General features: G+C 43.3%; 2 protein-coding genes across 2 annotated transcripts; one reads left to right on the forward strand and one right to left on the reverse strand.

Moving 5' to 3' along the window:
- Positions 1 to 400: 400 nt before the first annotated feature.
- On the reverse strand, positions 401 to 6836 carry cct4 (chaperonin containing TCP1, subunit 4 (delta)). Its single transcript, XM_035779000.2, has 13 exons — positions 6496 to 6836; positions 5970 to 6022; positions 5789 to 5878; positions 5422 to 5530; positions 4932 to 5196; positions 4073 to 4205; positions 3773 to 3912; positions 3411 to 3507; positions 3182 to 3292; positions 2424 to 2554; positions 1324 to 1558; positions 794 to 907; positions 401 to 573 (listed from the first exon to the last, which is right to left on the reverse strand). The coding sequence occupies exons 1-13, from the start codon at positions 6617 to 6619 to the stop codon at positions 559 to 561; spliced, it is 1617 nt and encodes a 538-aa protein (XP_035634893.1). The 5' UTR covers positions 6620 to 6836; the 3' UTR covers positions 401 to 558.
- A 223-nt stretch (positions 6837 to 7059) lies between these two features.
- On the forward strand, positions 7060 to 16795 carry LOC118389181 (tRNA pseudouridine synthase Pus10-like). Its single transcript, XM_035778999.2, has 18 exons — positions 7060 to 7226; positions 7715 to 7847; positions 8102 to 8368; positions 8707 to 8793; positions 9252 to 9286; positions 11392 to 11506; positions 11920 to 11996; positions 12200 to 12245; positions 12452 to 12516; positions 12642 to 12727; positions 12992 to 13117; positions 13796 to 13852; positions 13944 to 14020; positions 14209 to 14264; positions 14365 to 14482; positions 14676 to 14818; positions 15003 to 15102; positions 15401 to 16795. Exons 2-18 carry the CDS (start codon positions 7722 to 7724, stop codon positions 15437 to 15439), a joined length of 1620 nt encoding a protein of 539 aa, XP_035634892.1. The 5' UTR covers positions 7060 to 7226; positions 7715 to 7721; the 3' UTR covers positions 15440 to 16795.
- Positions 16796 to 16965: the final 170 nt, after the last annotated feature.

Below are 16965 nucleotides of genomic sequence, written 5' to 3' on the forward strand. Positions count from 1 at the left end.
AGCACCAACAATTTTTATGGGCCTAATCTTAGAATTGGACCCTATGACAGCTCTCATATTGAAGTTTTAGCAGTGGCTTTAAAATGCTCCCATAATTCCCCCAGATTAATACCAAAAACATGGCATTTAAATTGAAAAAATATAGAGTCAACACTTTATTCCATTTCTAAATTGATCACTTTCAGGCATAAAATACATCATGACCCACAGATTGATTTATGTATTAAAATGCAAAATGGTGATAACGGTCAACCCTGGTTTTGGTAGTTGACTGCCAACGCCACCTGTCGTTAACACCATGCCGTTGGTGACACGAGCCTGAGATTTAAAGATTAACTGCTCAGTGGGGTCAGTCACTGAGGGAGCCCAAGGAAGAAGTACACAAAAATACAAAGACATGGCTTGTCAAAAAAACCTGTTTAATTAAATTACAGAATGCATCAACTACAGAGGACTTCTGGACATACGGGTCTTTGTAAACAGCCAGTCCTTTGATTCCTTGTGGCACAAGCATGTGCAGTAACACACTGCTACATTGACAAATCTTCTCATAACTCCTTATCGGGTGTTCACCTGCAAGACAAGGGTAAAATATTATTACCATATAAAGGACAATTTAAGTGAAGGGGGGGGGCTTTCAATAATTACAGCAATGTGTGTTTTTTCTGCTGTTCTGTTCCATACTAAAAAAATCTATCATAATTTAAAAGGCATACAAGATATAATGCAGGTTTAATGAGAGATCTGGTGGAGATCTCCACCAGTGACACCAGAGGGTGGTCTGGTCTCTTACCACGTCATCAATTTTAAGGATGCTGCGGACCGTCTCGGTGGCGAGGGTCAGAGCGCTGACAGACACCAGCAGAGGCTGCACCACCAGCTCCTCTAGAATGTTGGAGATACCGCCCTGAGAGGAATGGGGAGATTATTACCCCAGGGGTGTTTAACCAGATGTGAAACATTTCAAACGATGCAGAGATGTAATTAGAGGAGACAAGTCAAATCCCCATTCTACATGATAAACAATCCCATATCTGGTATGCAAACTGCAGTAATGTAAATCTGAACGACACTCAAAAATGAAGGTCCTGTATCGAGCTGGTGAATGGCTGGGCCACAAGAGACTACAGTCAATGAATAGGCAAATAAGTTTACTGCGAGCACACCAGGACAATGAGGTGTTGTCAAGGCGTGCCTTTAGCCTCAGGAGAGTCACATTTGTTCGAAATCTGAAGGTTCTCAGGATGCAACGTTGAACAAACTATGGCAGGGTGAAAATAAGCATCAAACAAAACAGAATCCAGGAGTGTGGCAGGGCCGTACCTTGCGGACATTGATCCCGGCAGTCTTCTCGCCTTGGGCGTGCCTATTGCGGAGCTCTGTGACAGTGGAGATTGGGTTGAGGCCAGCGTTCTCGGCCAGTGTGGACGGAACAACCTCCAGAGCGTCTGCGTAGGCCCTCACGCAGTATGCCTCCATGCCTGGCAGCGTGCGGGAGTACTCAGCCAGACGCAAGGCCAACTCGATCTCAGGGGCGCCGCCACCGGCGATCAGAGCCCTGGGAGGGAGAGAAAGTCAAGGTATAGAGATTAAAACCTAAGTGTCCCCCCCATTCTTATAAACTGGTGAAAGCAAATAGGCTGTAGTAGAGTGGGGCGATAGGGACAAAAATCCATACCGCAATAAATTAACTGTATTAATATAAGTTAAAGATAAATTTACAACATTGTGAACCACTGTTATTCACATGTCCAGTATAGGCTACCTACAGTAAGGAACTGCAAAATGCCCACGATAAGTGGTTGGTATAGTCAGAGTCGATCGTTTTTGGTTTATTGTCAAAGCTTGAGGCTATAGTGCTAACATATACTACATTTTCAGATCAGATTGAGTGAAGGATATGGGGATGGAGATGAACCCCACTGATAGAAGTTAACCAAACAAGGAATTTAATGAATGCATAGAAAATGGTTATTAGCAAATTACTAAGCTGGTATATACTTTGGTGCCCCCCTCTTTCGTCTGTAATAAAAAGGAATTAGATCTGACCAAACTGGATGATATCAAAACAGAAATAGCTATGGTTGGTTTCAAGATCTATTGGGATCGAACACAAGATCTTTTAAACTCTTTAACAAGGTGCACATCCGTCACAGCTATTTTAGGCGTAGTTGCAGTCTCTCAGAGGAGTATGTTCCTCTCAACAGGTCCAGAGCCAGGGGTGAAGCCACTGACCCAGGTTGAAGAGAGGGTTTCTCTGTCCCCCGGAAATGGCCACTTGTGACATGGACAGCCACGAGTGGGCAAAGCTTAAAGGGACTGGTGCTTACTTTTCTATGTAATAATGCCACATACGTCACTGCATGCATCTACAGAGGCAAGTGTTGCTCAGACAGCAGACCAGAGCGACTGCAGTAACGCACCTCTTCTTCACCAGGCAGCGGATGACACACAGAGCGTCGTGGATGGAGCGCTCCGCCTCCTCGATCACCAGCTTGTTGGAGCCGCGCACCACGATGCTCACCGTCTTACCGGGGTTGGTGCAGCCTGTGATCTATGGAGGGGAACAGGCCAGAGAGAAACGGCATGAATTCACTTTCAATTGGAATTTGAAACCAGACGCATGTCAAAGTTATTATGCAACATGCTGACCAGACCAGGACACGCAGGTTGAAATATCAAAACAAACTCTGAACCAACTATATTCACCCCTATAAACCAATGAGAAAGGAGAGGTGGGACTTGCAGGGTCTCAAATAGAAAATAGTTACATTTTAGCGCAAGCATTGTGAGTGCAATGACTGAATAGCATGTGCGTGAGCGTTGCAAAATACATTTACACGCGACGCGAAGGGTGTGGTTAGCATGTTAGAGTAAGTTTTTCTGAAACATTCAATCGTTATTACATTGAACATTAATAGCAAATAATTTACATTTTCATTCAAGGTTACCTGAGGATGGACTTCTGGATACACGTAGTGACCATTTTAGGGATTGCATGTAGCCGGTTTGATGACCATTTAGTTCCAAGGCTATTATCATTAGGATAAAACGTAGGTATTTTGACACAAGTCTTTCTTCCACATGCATAGTTGTGATGGAAGCAAGAAAGCAGTCCCGTATCCAAGCACGGGAGATTACTTGAACCAAAATTGTGATTAGTTTAAGTGAATTTGTATACCTTGACTAGCTTGCCAGAGCCATCCAGGCTGACCTCCTCTGCCAGCTCGGCGGTGCCCATCATCTCAGGAAGGAACTGATCAATGTGGGCGATGGGCTTGGTGCCAATAGTCTGTAGGTGTGAAAGGTGGGGGGGGGCAAGGTTAGCGCAGCATCAGTCAGCCAGCATTTGGCTGTAACAGAACATGACCAACAAAGTAAAAGCCAATCGAACATTATTTTTGTTTTACCTTGCAGATGAACTCAATATCCTCCCTCTCGATCTCCTTGACCACCATGATCTTCATCTTATTCAGGAAGTGGAGGGCCAGATCGCTCAGAGCATCTCTGAAAGAAGTAGGGTCTACTTTTTAACCATGTCTACATCCGCACATCATCCAGTGATCGAATCAACAGAGAAGCAGACAGAGGTCCACCTACGGGAAGAGTCTAACATACAGTGGAACACCTAGCAATTATGCTAATGCTTGCCCTTCTATTGAACACATTTCTAGATATTGTGAGTGATTGGACAAAGTGAATTGATTACATTACAGTGACGTGAAATAATGACTCGACAGTGATAATGTGACAGTAATGCATCAGGTGTTACCTGAGGATGGACTTCTGGATGAGCAGGACGTTGCAGCCCGCCTTCTTGATCTGTTTGACGAGGTTGAGGATGTAGGCGCGCTCCTCGCGTAGCACGCGGTCCATCTGGGCATAGTCTGACACTACTATCTGGTTGTCCATCTGGATACAACACGCGAGGGACCAAAAAAAAAGTACATTGAGATGGAACAAAACAATTAAGAAAATTAGAAGATTGAGGGGTAATAAAAAGGTAACATAAAATACTTGTCGTAGTCCATAACGTCAAGGACATTGACTGACAAACATTGGGATGACTTACGTCGGTTTTGGGCGGGGACAAGCAGAACTGGATGAGGGCGATCTTGGCCTTCTCCACACGGGACACGCTGGAGTTGACCACCTTCTGGGTCAACACTAAGCCATCCACCAGCTCACAATCATCAATGGTCCCACTGCAGAGAAACACCCAGGACATTATTATGGGTGGAACATTGTCTAAGAGCAGCAGCGTCTACCTAGCTGAGTAATTAACAAGAAAGCATGACGAAATAATTTGCATTGTCGATTGTGATCAGTGGATTGTATGTCTATTCATACACAAGCCATTGATAAACACTCAAGTAGGACATCAGTGTGGTTGTGTTGCTGATTACACAACTATGTTTTTGATGTGAGATTGTCAGAAGGTGACTGGCAGGGAAAGCAAAGTGGAGCCATTCTGCTAATAGACCGCCTGAGATTGATCTGGCACATCAGACATATCCACATCCCCACAGAGAGAGAACTGGGGAGTGAAAATGTGCATAGCCAAACTGAAATTTTAACTGTTGGAAGCTGTCAGAAGCTTCAGGGAAGGGATGGTAACGGTATGACACTGATAATATATTAGTAACCCATGGTATACTATTGGATCATGTTTTCATTAGGCACGAAATGGCAGAAAAGGAACTACATAAGGGGAGGGACTACCTGGACTTTATCAATAAGAAAAGCTAATTTTCCATTGCTAAACATATTAACATTTCCTGTTGCGTGCCCTAATGAACATGACCCAGAAGTCAATCCTGTTTGTAATCCTAACATTTACATTTTGGTCATTTAGCAGACGCCCTTATCCAGAGCAATTTACAGTAGTGAGTGCATAATCTGGAGCCACCACCCTTCCCCTCCCTCCTCACCCCAGCTTTTTGACAATGTGGATATCGTGCAGGTCCACGCCAGTGGCGGTGGCCGGGTCGATGACGCGCATCACGGCGTCCACGCTCATGGGCGCTAGCAGGCTGGAGTACTGCGACACCACCTTGGAGCACAGAGAGGTGGTAGCACTGTTCAGCAGTGTCTCGCGGTCGCTCAGGAGCACCGGCTGGCTCATGCCCGTCAGCACCTCCACGCCCTTATCCACCGCCTTCTGGAACGACTCAGAGATTGTGGTGGGATGGATTCCTGGTGGAGAAGGAAAGGACAGGCAGTTTGTATTAAAGCTTTCGGATGCAGGGACTCCGTTAGATTAGAACTGATTCGGGTCTAGGAGTTTATAGTGTAAACCAGTTGCCTGGTCCTAGGAGACAGCCTGGCATAAACAATATATATATTTTTTTTTAAATATGTCTGCAAGACGGGTGGGATTTGTCCTTTTGATAACTATTCCATTGGTTCCTCATCATTTACCCTTCTGAAGCAACTTGGCGCATGCGTCAAGCAGGGCACCAGCAATCACCACCACTGAAGTTGTGCCGTCGCCAGCCTCAATATCCTGGGCTTTGGACAGCTCCACCATCTGAAAGACAAGCATAGCTTCAGACTCCTGATATTGGTGATCTTTCAAAGGGACATAGACGCTAGAGAGGAATGTTCCCAAAACATGCCTTTAAGAAATAACCTTTAAGAAAATTTGAATTATCACTCAAAATGACAGTGCCTTGCCAGATGTTAGCGCAGTAATTTAACATTTCAACAAAAAAAATGCCACAACAATTGTTGATGACAGTGCAGAAACTTGGTAACATATCCCCAGCTCCCTTATCTTCAACCTTACCATCTTGGCCGCAGGGTGCAGCACTTGCATTTGTTTCAGGATGGTGGCCCCATCGTTGGTGATGGTCACATCACCCTTCCCATCTTGAATCTGAAAGAATCAATTCCTCTAAGTTACAAAATGACCAAACCTTGAGAGATGGTGAAGAGAAGTCAAGATGTAAATAACTACATTTAATTACCATTTTGTCCATGCCCTTAGGGCCAAGGCTGGTTCTGATGCATTCAGCCACAGCTGTCAAACAAAACAAATCTGTTACTTCCACAAAGGGGACACTCCTCTAACACTAGGACACGGACAATATTTACTGCTTGACTACTGAGGGGGATAAGACGACTCCAACATACTCCATTGGTTAAAGAGTACATAAATGGATGCTCATGACAGTTCATTTTGTCAATTGTTGGTCCTAACAAAGCTAGGGTACAATAATCATCTGGTCACTGTTGCTAGTTAGCTAGATTGCGCACTAATGCCAATGTTCTTTAGAACCTTCATGATTTTCTCTGTAACAGATTCTAGCTTGCTAACTGGGTACCAACTTGTGGCTAACGGTGGCCCTGCCCAGATTGAGCCAGCAGTAGCATCCATCCATTCATTCATTCGTAAAGGGAGTGTCGCAGCAGCCGTCTGGGACAAACAGAGGCGTCAGGGGTAGGTATTTATTCGTCCAACAATGAAATACGAATACTGTATTTGTAGTTTACCCTTTCCTGCGGAGATGTTACTGAAACGAATCTGCGCTGGCTTGTCACGGTCCACATATGCCCCTCGTCCTTTGTTTTTCATCCCACCACTTGGCATCTTCGGTCCAGCCATTGCTTCAGGCATCCTTACTTATTTTCTTCGGAATATGTTACTAAAATACTTTTGATGGGGACAGATGTAACAAAAAACACAGAAAGGGCTGCTTGACTTCAGATGGGTCCAGATTCGAATTTATCTCTCCTTCCTTCCAGAAGCTTCCAGAGCCACCGATTACGACCCTAGTAGAAAAAGGACCCTCCTGTCAACTTCGCAGGCGCCTTGATATGACGTGTTTAGCTGTCTGACAATTTGCCATGCGGGTTTATATGTGGGATGAGACAAGGCTAGTAGAGCACTGTGCGCATCAAACTATTTTTTGGGGGTACATTTTAACGAATTAATATGTATATACAGTCATGTAAATGTACTGGTAGAGATATTGTATACAATTAAGGGACGTGTGGTGTTGATCAAAATGATTAAATCCATCATCATCAACAGATGAATCTATCTAATTTGACTAGTTGTGTCTACCTCTGATGACGTCTTGTTCCTGTAACGTTAGCTGCATGCTGAGAAACCAAATGACTGAACCACAGAATTTTCTAAACTATCTTTGACTGAACTGTGTTCTCGCTCTACATAAACATTTGATTGTCTTGCAAATGCTGTAATTCATTTGCCATTCAAGGTAGGTTTATGACTTGTTGTTTTTTGCTTCGCAAGCTTGTGCTTATTTGTATTCTCAGATAAAGCTATAGCTATTTTAGAAACTACAGTAGCGAGCTAGCTGTATTGGCTAGCTGCACATCATAACATGAAATGCATCAACATCCACACAGCGCTGCGAGTGTGACCTAGTGCTAGCAATGTGTGGACAGGTCTCAGAGCAAGCAGCCTTGTCCAGTATTGTACAGTAGTACACATTACATTTTACTTCTGGGTTAACAGAGATTATAGCCCCCCATAACTAGATTTGTAGTGCAACGTGTTCTTGCAAGCTTAGCTTCAGCTACCAATGATAGTAACCTTGGTGATGTGCATATGATATTACTCTGAGATAACTTACAGTAGTACTGGTTCTACTGTCAGCTAACTTGTAGTGGGTTTGCCAGACATAACTGTACATTCAATTTTCTTACTGATCTCATTAATCTATGATCTCTGTCCATTTTACAGCAGTATTATGTTGCCCTTGAAGGAGAAAGATAGACCAATAGTGAAGAAGCTGCTGGAAGCAGGATGCTGCGCCCGCTGTGTCCTGAGGTTCTGCTGCTTGGGTGTGCAGTCGGCCTACCGCCAGTCTTATGAGGCCAGTGCTCTTGCTGCATTGTATTGTCTTTGCACTTAAAGCAGGGACATATATACAGACATTTCAGAGATACAAGTGCAAAGACAATTAAGTAGCTCCAACATTCTTCTTTGTAGGTAGCCTTGGTGTGCTCCTTTTGAAGAATTGTGCCCATGACCTAACTTGCTGTCATATATTTGGTTAACTGAACTGCTGGCAGACATTTTAATATATTTTCTGTTGCTGAATAATGTTCTTCTGTTTGTCATACTCAGGATACAGCAAGGGAACTTTGTGCTTTCGTCAGTGATTCAGAGAATAACGAATCCCAAGATGCAGCCGTGCTGGAGCAGCACAAAGAAGACCCCCCTAGTAAAAAAATGAAGATGGATGCCGCAAAGACGGACGTCCAATCAGAAGGCGATTCTGCTGTGGTTGCCACGGTGATGGAGGAAGGCGACGCCGAGCCAGCGGACTCAGACGTGTGTGTGGTGTGCCTGGGAGTTCTACAGCAGTTCTGTGATGAAGCCTATGCCATAAAGGTGTGTTTGGTCACTATTAATCCTATTGCATTAGGAGCCACTGTTGTTTTACACCTATGACTATGTATGTCTTTATGTGTGTCCCAAATGACACCCTGGTCAAAAGTAGTGCACTATATAGATAATAGGGTACCATTTTAGGACACAACCTTGAAGATTAAAATGAAATGAAAGACCTTAGTACCTGCCTAGTGATCAAATACCCCATCATCATCATCATGATCAATCAATGCTCCAGGCTACCAGAATATGCCTTAAATACCACAGCTTGAGGCCAGAACCAACACTGGAATTTGGGGGGGGGGGATTCATGAAACTGTTTTTGTGTGTGTGTGCAGATATCGGAGGTGGTGAAGGCCAAAAACTACCAGTTTGACACAATGGTACTGTCCGTCTCCCTACCGGCCCAGCTGTCTGTCAGAGAGGTCAGTGGTTACATTGTAGGCCTTGGCTGATAACTGATGTACCGCAATTGTCTACCTATCAGCTTACAGTATATCCAAATGGTTTGTCTCAAAACAACTTCCATTCAATAGAAAAGTATGATTATTTCAACCTCAGTTGATTCTGTCATAGAAAATCTGTCAGTCTAGCCTGGACCTGAGTCGTTCTATACAGGGTGATGTGTGGCAGTGCGAGACTTCGATACAGTCAATAATGCAGTATCATGTCCCTGGGTTGGCCATTAGAGTGCATAGTTACCTCAAAGTTAGTGTTACTGCGTCTGTCTACTCCAGAGTAGACTGAAGTGCAATCGCAAGAGCCATTGTTTCTACAGATGTAGCACTCCCATTAGGGTGTGCATGACGGATGCTTGTAAACAGACAGGGGGTTACTCATTTCTGAACATGTACCCTCCTCTCTCTCTGCCACACTCCTACAGCACTCTTGTTGGCTGCATGTAAAGAAGGAAGTGAGGTAAGTTCGCTACACCAGAGTGGCAGCCATCTATCTAGCCTAATTTCTGTCCGTTCAAGAAATCATTCTAATCTCAAAGTATCATCACATTGAAATATTACAGTGTTCTATACTATATTATGACCACACATCTTTCACGTTACCTTTTAAGTCGGGGGAGGGCGGGGTTCTACTAAGCTATATGGAATTGTTTTAAGAAGGTCATACCAAGGATCAGTTAGCTATTTGATTTTGAATTGTAAGACCCCTGGAAGATTCCCCAAAATATATTTAAAACATTTTTTTAATGAAAAATGCTATCTGGCCTTACTGCTATTAGCCCATACAAACGCATTGAATAACAGTCACTACATGGAACAACAGATAGTCCCCCCCAAAATAAATCTAAAGGAAGTTTGTTCTGAAGTGTCTGTCCACTATCTGAGAGATATAAGAAAGATCAAGAAATATTTGTTGTTGTTTTTTGGACGAAACAGTCTCCATATATACTTACATTCATTTTATCAACTTGTACGGGGGGCCTCTGGACGTCCTAGAGCAAAACAACCGACATGTACGTGTTCCTGAGAGTCTCGCCCATATTATTTTGGCCTGGACCCTTTATTTCCGACACGGAGCCCCGCCGATCCATCACGACTGGTCTGCCGACGTAATCGTCCGATGTGGTTTGCACAGGCTTTTCGGTTGCGATGTCACCGACGACCCATCTGATAGCCCCTGAACAGGCAGTTAATCCCACTGTTCCTAGGCCGTCAATGAAAATAAGAATTTCTTCTTAACTGACTTGCCTAATAAAGGTAAAATAAATAAAAATTCAAATCTACGATAATCGAGAATTTCAATAACCATTTTTCTACGGCTGGCCAACTGTTACAGACCTATATCCATCTTGCCTTTCTAAAATCTTCGAAAGCCAAGTTAACGAACAGATCACTGACCATTTCGAATCCCACCGTACCTTCTCGACTATGCAATCTGGTTTCCGAGCTGGTCATGGGTGCACCTCAGCCACGCTCAAGGTTCTAAACGATATCATAACCTTTTTCAACAACCTGGCCAAGGCTTTCGACTCTGTCAATCACCGCATTCCTATCGGCAGACTCAACAGCCTTGGTTTCTCAAATGACTGCCTTGCCTGCTTCACCAACTACTTCTCAGATAGAGTTCGGTGTGTCAAATGGAGGGCCTGTTGTCCAGACCTCTGGCAGTCTCAATGGGGGTGCCACAGGGTTCAATTCTTGGGCTGACTATTTTCTCTGTATTTATCAATGATGTCGCTCTTGCTGCTGGTGATTCTCTGATCCACCTCTACGCAGGCGACACCATTCTGTATACATTTGGCCCTTCCTTGGACACTGTGTTAACAAACCTCCAAACGAGATTCGATGCCATACAACACTCCTGTACCTGTACACAGCCCATCTGTAAATAGCACACCCAACTACCTCATCCCCATATTTTTTATTTTTTGCACCCCAGTATCTATACTTGCACATCATCATCTGCACATCTATCACTCCAGTGTTAATGCTAAATTGAAATTATTTCACCTCTATGGCCTATTTATTGCCTTACTTCCCTACTCTTCTACATTTCCACACACTGTACATAGATTTTTCTATTGTGTTATTGACTGTACCTTTGTTTATCCCATGTATAACTCTGTTGTAGTTTTTGTCGCACTGCTTTGATTTATCTTGGTCCCAGGTTGCAGTGGTAAATGAGAACTTGTTCTCAACTGGTCTACCTGGTAAAATAAAATAAAGAATAAATCAAATGAGTGTGTAGCCCAAACTGTTCGGACGCTACAGACAGAAGTTGAAGTTCTGATGTACCGACTTCAGGGGTCGTAGAGTAAAACGGAGAACACCATTGTGTTTGTGAGTAATAAACCGTTCAGACAATTTTGTGAGTAGGCCGAAGTCTCATGGTCTGACAAACACTGCTCTAGTTCTGTCACCTTTCACCTCCGATGCGGAAGTGATGGATCAAGGCGCATCCAATGCAAAAAAACAGTATCTCTAGATTAAACTGACAGGGCACGGACATCGACATTAGGGGTTTTTAATACTTTAATTAATCATGTTGAATTTGTTACCAAACAGGGAGAAGTCTATGTGCCTCGATATGGATGATGTCATCCAGGTGAAGGAGGCTTTCAAGTGGACCATGCAGGGTCTGGTGTCCAAAGAGCTGGGGGGCATACCTGTGGTGACCAAGGTCAGTGACCCATGACCCGGAAGTAGCCATACAGTAGCCTCACTTGCTGATGGGTCAGACACCGCTGTTGAAAAATACTTGTCATACAGTTATGATATAATGCACTACTTGTGTCTATAGCAATAACCTGTAATGAGCTAGCCTGGTCCCAGATCTGTTTGTGACCTTGTCAAGTCAATTGCTATTGACAAGAAAAACATGACCGGGAGTTGACATGGCGGCACAAACCGACTTGCACTCAGGCTAGTACTGTGATAAGTGTTCTCTCAGTCAATTTACCCTGGTAAAATAAAGGCAAATAGATCAAATGTAAGTGTCAAAATTATATGAATTCCTGAAGGGATTTAATTTTTATTCTGGATTTTATTAGTTCTATTTTTATTACATTATTTATTTTCCTCCTCATCCCACAGATCAATCGACAAACTGAACAGTTTGAGGTGGGCATGGGGTTTACACACCCAGAGACAGACTCAGACTGCCACTTCCTGTAAGTCCTCCAATCACACTACTCAGGGAATAGATAAGATGAATAGATTGACTAGACAGCTAGATGGATGGAGGGAGGGATGGATGGACGGACTTGCGGAAGGAATGATTGACTGACTGATAGCAAAATACATGTAATATTGAATGTCATGTAGCATTTTTATGAAACTACATTCTACTTCTCTGCTTTATTCTTGCAATCAGGGCTGGCATCTGTTCAGACTGCTTCAGACCAACTAAGAACAAACAGGTGAGTGAAAAAGCCAATTGGAGCCATGTCACGTGACATTTGAGCAAAATGGGTCATTGGTATAAATGGTTTTGATAAGTTCTGTAAATGTTTTCGTCCAATTGCTTTTTTGTTACCAATGGCGACATACCGCTCATTCTTTGTCATTCCATATCTCTTTGTGTTACTGTCTTTTCTCTGATCTCTAGTTTATTGTCTCACAACAGAATGTCTTCACTAGAATGGCCGTGGTCAAAGCCCTTGAGAAGGTTTCTGATGAGAAGTTTCTAAAGTAAGTAATCACGTTATTCTTGCTTTTTTTATTATTTTTTTACTGTTTCTCTGTCTTCACTCTTTTTAGGGAACTCACAATCTAACTACATGTATTGCTTAATGATATTTATTTTCTCTCTCTAGAAAGTTCCCATGTCCCCCTACAAGGCCAGCGAGCAAATGCATCGCTCAAGACGTCCAGTGTCTTCACGTTTCTGTATTTGTGGCGGGTAAGGTTGTTTATGACATCCCTTTTCGATGATTTGAACCAAAGGAGGGCTTTCAGATTATCAAGAGTGGGGTCCGTTCACTTTACACTTCAGGAATGTATTCAGTTGGGGGCAAATCCTAACATCCACTTAGGTAAGTCAAATGTTCACTTAGTCCCCCATTGACATCAATGCATGACTAAGTAAGGAAAAGTTAGGATTAACCCTTCATGATTTGGGATTTTAGGGTTTGAATTGACTCCTTTTTTGTCCCTGTGTTTTTAGGGAGGTACAACAAGTTCTCCCGCACCCTGCCCCAGACCCCCTGGGTGATTGACGGAGAGAGGAGGATGGAGTCCTCGGTGGAGGAGCTAATCGCTGCCCCCCTCCTCTCCTCTTTCCGGGCCGAGGGTGAGCGTATACTGGGTGGTGTTCAGAAGGCCAAACCGTAGCAAAATGTTTTGCAACAGGAAACAAAAATATGTGTGCTTATTGGATGAGTTCAGGTAGAACCTCCTTGTTTCGCTCTGTTTCTAAACGTTATCTCCTTACTGAACCTGGTAGGCTCTACAAATTATTACGTGATTGTGATAGACAGACCATAGAGATAGGTAGAGGGCCCAAAAGCCTGTTTTAGCATGGGCAGCGCCATTGAGAACTTTCACCATTTTGAAGTAGTCAACTGGTGGGACTTCCTATGGGTTAATGAAGAATCACATGATTCCATCCAGGTCATCAGACGGGATTAGCCAATGAATTATACTCGTGAGCAAACATGCCATAGCTGCAGGTGGTAGTCAATCAGGAACCTTGGCTTCATACCTGCTCAAACACACTACAGGTAGCAGTATGCACCCTTTCAGTTCTTTTGCCAATTCATAGAAGTAGAAGAAGAAGAAAATGGACTAGTTCAAAAGAGATGGCCTAAATGGCACTGCCCATGCTCTCACTGATGCCATAATGGGACAGATGCAATGATCCAATGTCTATCTAAGTCAATAAGAAAGACAGATCCAAAAGAACACACTGGTGAATGAATCTGGTATCTCAAGTAATGTCTTTCTCCTCTTGTCCTTCTGCTCTTCGCAGGGTTTAATTTCTCCTCCTCAGGAAGGGAGGACGTGGATGTGCGGACACTTGGAAATGGTCAGACACACAACATACATGTATGTTCACACATCCTCAGTCCTTGTTTCCGTCAATGTGGAGTGTAACGGAGGTGTCTCCACCTTCGCAGGTCGTCCGTTTGCACTGGAGCTGCTAAATCCTCACAGAGCCAGGTTCAATAAGGCAGAGGTCCGACAGCTGCAGGAGGTACACACACAGCGTCTCTGCAGGGTCACACACACACAGCGTCTCTGCAGGGTCACACACACACAGCGTCTCTTGCAGGGTCACACACACACAGCGTCTCTTGCAGGGTCTCACACACACACACACAGCATCTCTTGTAGGGTCACACACACAGGACTTGACCACAGCCCTAACTTTTCTTCTCACAGAGCATCAACCAGTCCTCTGACAAAATCCGAGTACGAGATCTACAGATCGTAAGCAGGTGAGCGACGCAGTAGAAAAATGGGTCTCACTTCTGTCCAGAGACCTAAGAATGATGCTGACAGGTCATATTCTGTGTGTTTGTTTGTGTGTGTGCGTAGAGATGCTATGGGCCACATGAAGGAGGGTGAGGAGGACAAGACCAAGTCATACACCGCCCTCATATGGACCCAGAAAGCCATCAACAAAGACGACATCACGTTCTTAGAGGAAACCAAAGTGAGTGTTAAATGCTATTTTTAAACGACATTATATTTGTATATAAAATAAGTGGTTAAACATCTTGGTTGTAGTTTATTTTATGGTATGTGTTCTATAATCTTTGGTTTACTCATTCAGTGTAAACAGTACCTTAAAATAAAGTTCTGCCTCCCTACAGTATGTGTTGATATTCTTTGGCTTGGTCATATAGGAGTTGAAGCTAGCTCAGAAGACGCCACTAAGAGTGTTGCATCGCAGGCCGCTGGCCGTCAGAGAGCGCGTCATCCACACCATGAGTACATGCTTCCTGGACGTGCATCACTTCCACCTGAAGCTGCGCACGCAGGCAGGGACGTATCCTTTACACAGAACGAAGCGAAACAGTGCGATACACCAATAGTCATACACAAAACCACACAAGAAGGGAGGTGTTAAGGTTGAGACACATTCAGTTATATACTTACACACACAATAACACATTCAATTTTTTTTATCTTGAACAACTCACCGAATGTCTTTTTACCTTAGCTGTTCCCAGTTACATCAAGGAGTTTGTCCACGGAGACTTTGGTCGCACCAAACCCAATCTGTGTGATCTGCTGAAGACTGAGACTGATATCCTAGAGCTGGACGTTGAGGTGGGTATTTTAGAAAGTTGACAATAAATGTATCTAGCTTTTTGTGGGATATTAAAATAAGACGCAGTGCACGGGGATTATTGTATAAAAAATATTGAGACAGTTGAAAAGTTAATTAATCATTTAAAAGGATAAAGCGATTTTACTTATTTCGATATTGGTTTCCTTAACTTGAAAGCAGTCTGTGCTTTCAAGCTAAGGAAACAAATATAGGAAATTGCCGAATTGTGATTGAACATGCAGTTGACTCAAAAGGGTTCTTCTGAGTTTAGTCTTTCTCTTTCTGTGTGTTCCTCAGTCTGTAGATGTGGACTGGCCACCCTCCATCCCGGAGTGAGCCTCGTCTCACTGATGCTGTTGGGGATGCCAAAAGGAGCCCTAGTTCTGATGGGCCATACCTTCACCTATTGGACCCTCACCACCACCAACTCTGTTTAGCTCAGTTCCACTGATCTCTAGATGATATGGATAGTGTCAATATATTTGTTTTTCTTGAGGTCAATACAGATGATTTTGAAATGACTGAATCTGTGCAGCACGTGCGCTGAGGCCTTGAACTGATCTTAGATATACATGTCTTTGAGAGACATGGCAGGGACTGGGTGTGAATGGCACTGCTGATGGAAAGAACTACAATCCAAGTTAATTGCACCCTGGTGTCCCAAGTCTGAATTAGTCCCTTATTAGCAGAGGATGAAAAGCAGAAGTGTTTCAGCCCTCCAGGACAGACATTGAACAGCCCTTTTATAGAGCATCGCAGTAGTATATGGTCAGTATTTTGTGTGTATTTTCCTCAGTTAATTTAGATGTTTTTGTTCAGCCTTAAAATCTTATTTACCCATGGATTGTCCCATAGGCAAAAGTAATGCTATACTTTTTTGTATGAATGAAAATATTTGATTGATATCTCCCATCAGCATAATGTTCCCCATTGTACATCCCATCCAAATAAAGGCCTGGGTTATGTTGTTGTGCACACAAAGGAATACTTTTTGGAACAGAAAACCAAACATGTTGCTTCATTTTGAACAAGTCCACAAGTGTTTTATGTTAAAGGGAAACTTCAGGATCTACTGCCCCGGAATCACAGGAACTCATGGATAACATTTCTCTTTGTGCCATTTGAAGGGAGTTGCTAACTAGCGTTAGCACAATGACTGGAAGTGTATGGGTAGCAGATACCCATAATTTTCCAGTCACTGCGCTAGTTAGTATTGGCTTGTGAAACTACTTCTTGCTTCCTTTATACTGGAGAGAGAAAAATGGTATCAATGACTTCATGTGATTCTGGGAAAGTAGATAAAGGCCTCTGCCAAAATCCCGAAGTATCCCTTTAATGTAAGCTCTCAGTCTCCATCAGGAGAGTGACACTAAAGACTTGTGGTGAGAAGAGTCACAGACCTTTGCATCGTTCAAGACTGGTGCTTTTTGAGGTGTTGAAGTTCAGAATTTGCCATTGTTATGTAAATGCAAGCTAAAACAAAGTACCCGGGGCCCAGTGAGACACTGGTAGCGGCCCGTGTAGATGGAAAAAGAAGGCTGAGCCTTTTGGGTAAAACACGGTAAATCTGTCAGTGGAAATGCGCCAGTAGTTTCTTCCTCCCGGTTTGTTTTATTTTATTTGGTTCCTTTGGTTTCCAAAGGGAACACACTCATTGAAATATCAGAAGGGCAATAAAAATAATAAGATTTACACCATGAAAAACCCTGAAATGTATTCTTTAATTTAATTCAAAATAAATACTACCACGGCAATGCAAGTCCACTATTGGTTTCTTGCCCTAATGTTTTGGTAAGAAAACAAACAGGCAAACAATCAAAAAACAATTGGATAAAAAAAAAAACTTTAGTAATGCATCCAAC

This window comes from Oncorhynchus keta, chromosome 10 (genome assembly GCF_023373465.1).
Source record: "Oncorhynchus keta strain PuntledgeMale-10-30-2019 chromosome 10, Oket_V2, whole genome shotgun sequence".
Classification (NCBI taxonomy): domain Eukaryota; kingdom Metazoa; phylum Chordata; class Actinopteri; order Salmoniformes; family Salmonidae; genus Oncorhynchus; species Oncorhynchus keta.

What these genes read in the sequence shown, in the direction of transcription:
- LOC118389181 (XM_035778999.2), top strand. Translation starts at nt 7,722, where the DNA reads ATGTTGCCCTTGAAGGAGAAAGATAGACCAATAGTGAAGAAGCTGCTG. An exon ending in CCCAGCTGTCTGTCAGAGAG is followed by an intron (nt 8,794 to 9,251) that starts GTCAGTGGTTAC and finishes ACACTCCTACAG; the next exon opens with CACTCTTGTTGGCTGCATGT. An exon ending in CGTTTCTGTATTTGTGGCGG is followed by an intron (nt 12,728 to 12,991) that starts GTAAGGTTGTTT and finishes CTGTGTTTTTAG; the next exon opens with GGAGGTACAACAAGTTCTCC.
- cct4 (XM_035779000.2), bottom strand. Translation starts at nt 6,619, where the DNA reads ATGCCTGAAGCAATGGCTGGACCGAAGATGCCAAGTGGTGGGATGAAA. An exon ending in CTAAGGGCATGGACAAAATG is followed by an intron (nt 5,879 to 5,969) that starts GTAATTAAATGT and finishes TGATTCTTTCAG; the next exon opens with ATTCAAGATGGGAAGGGTGA. An exon ending in CGCCAAGTTGCTTCAGAAGG is followed by an intron (nt 5,197 to 5,421) that starts GTAAATGATGAG and finishes CTTCTCCACCAG; the next exon opens with GAATCCATCCCACCACAATC.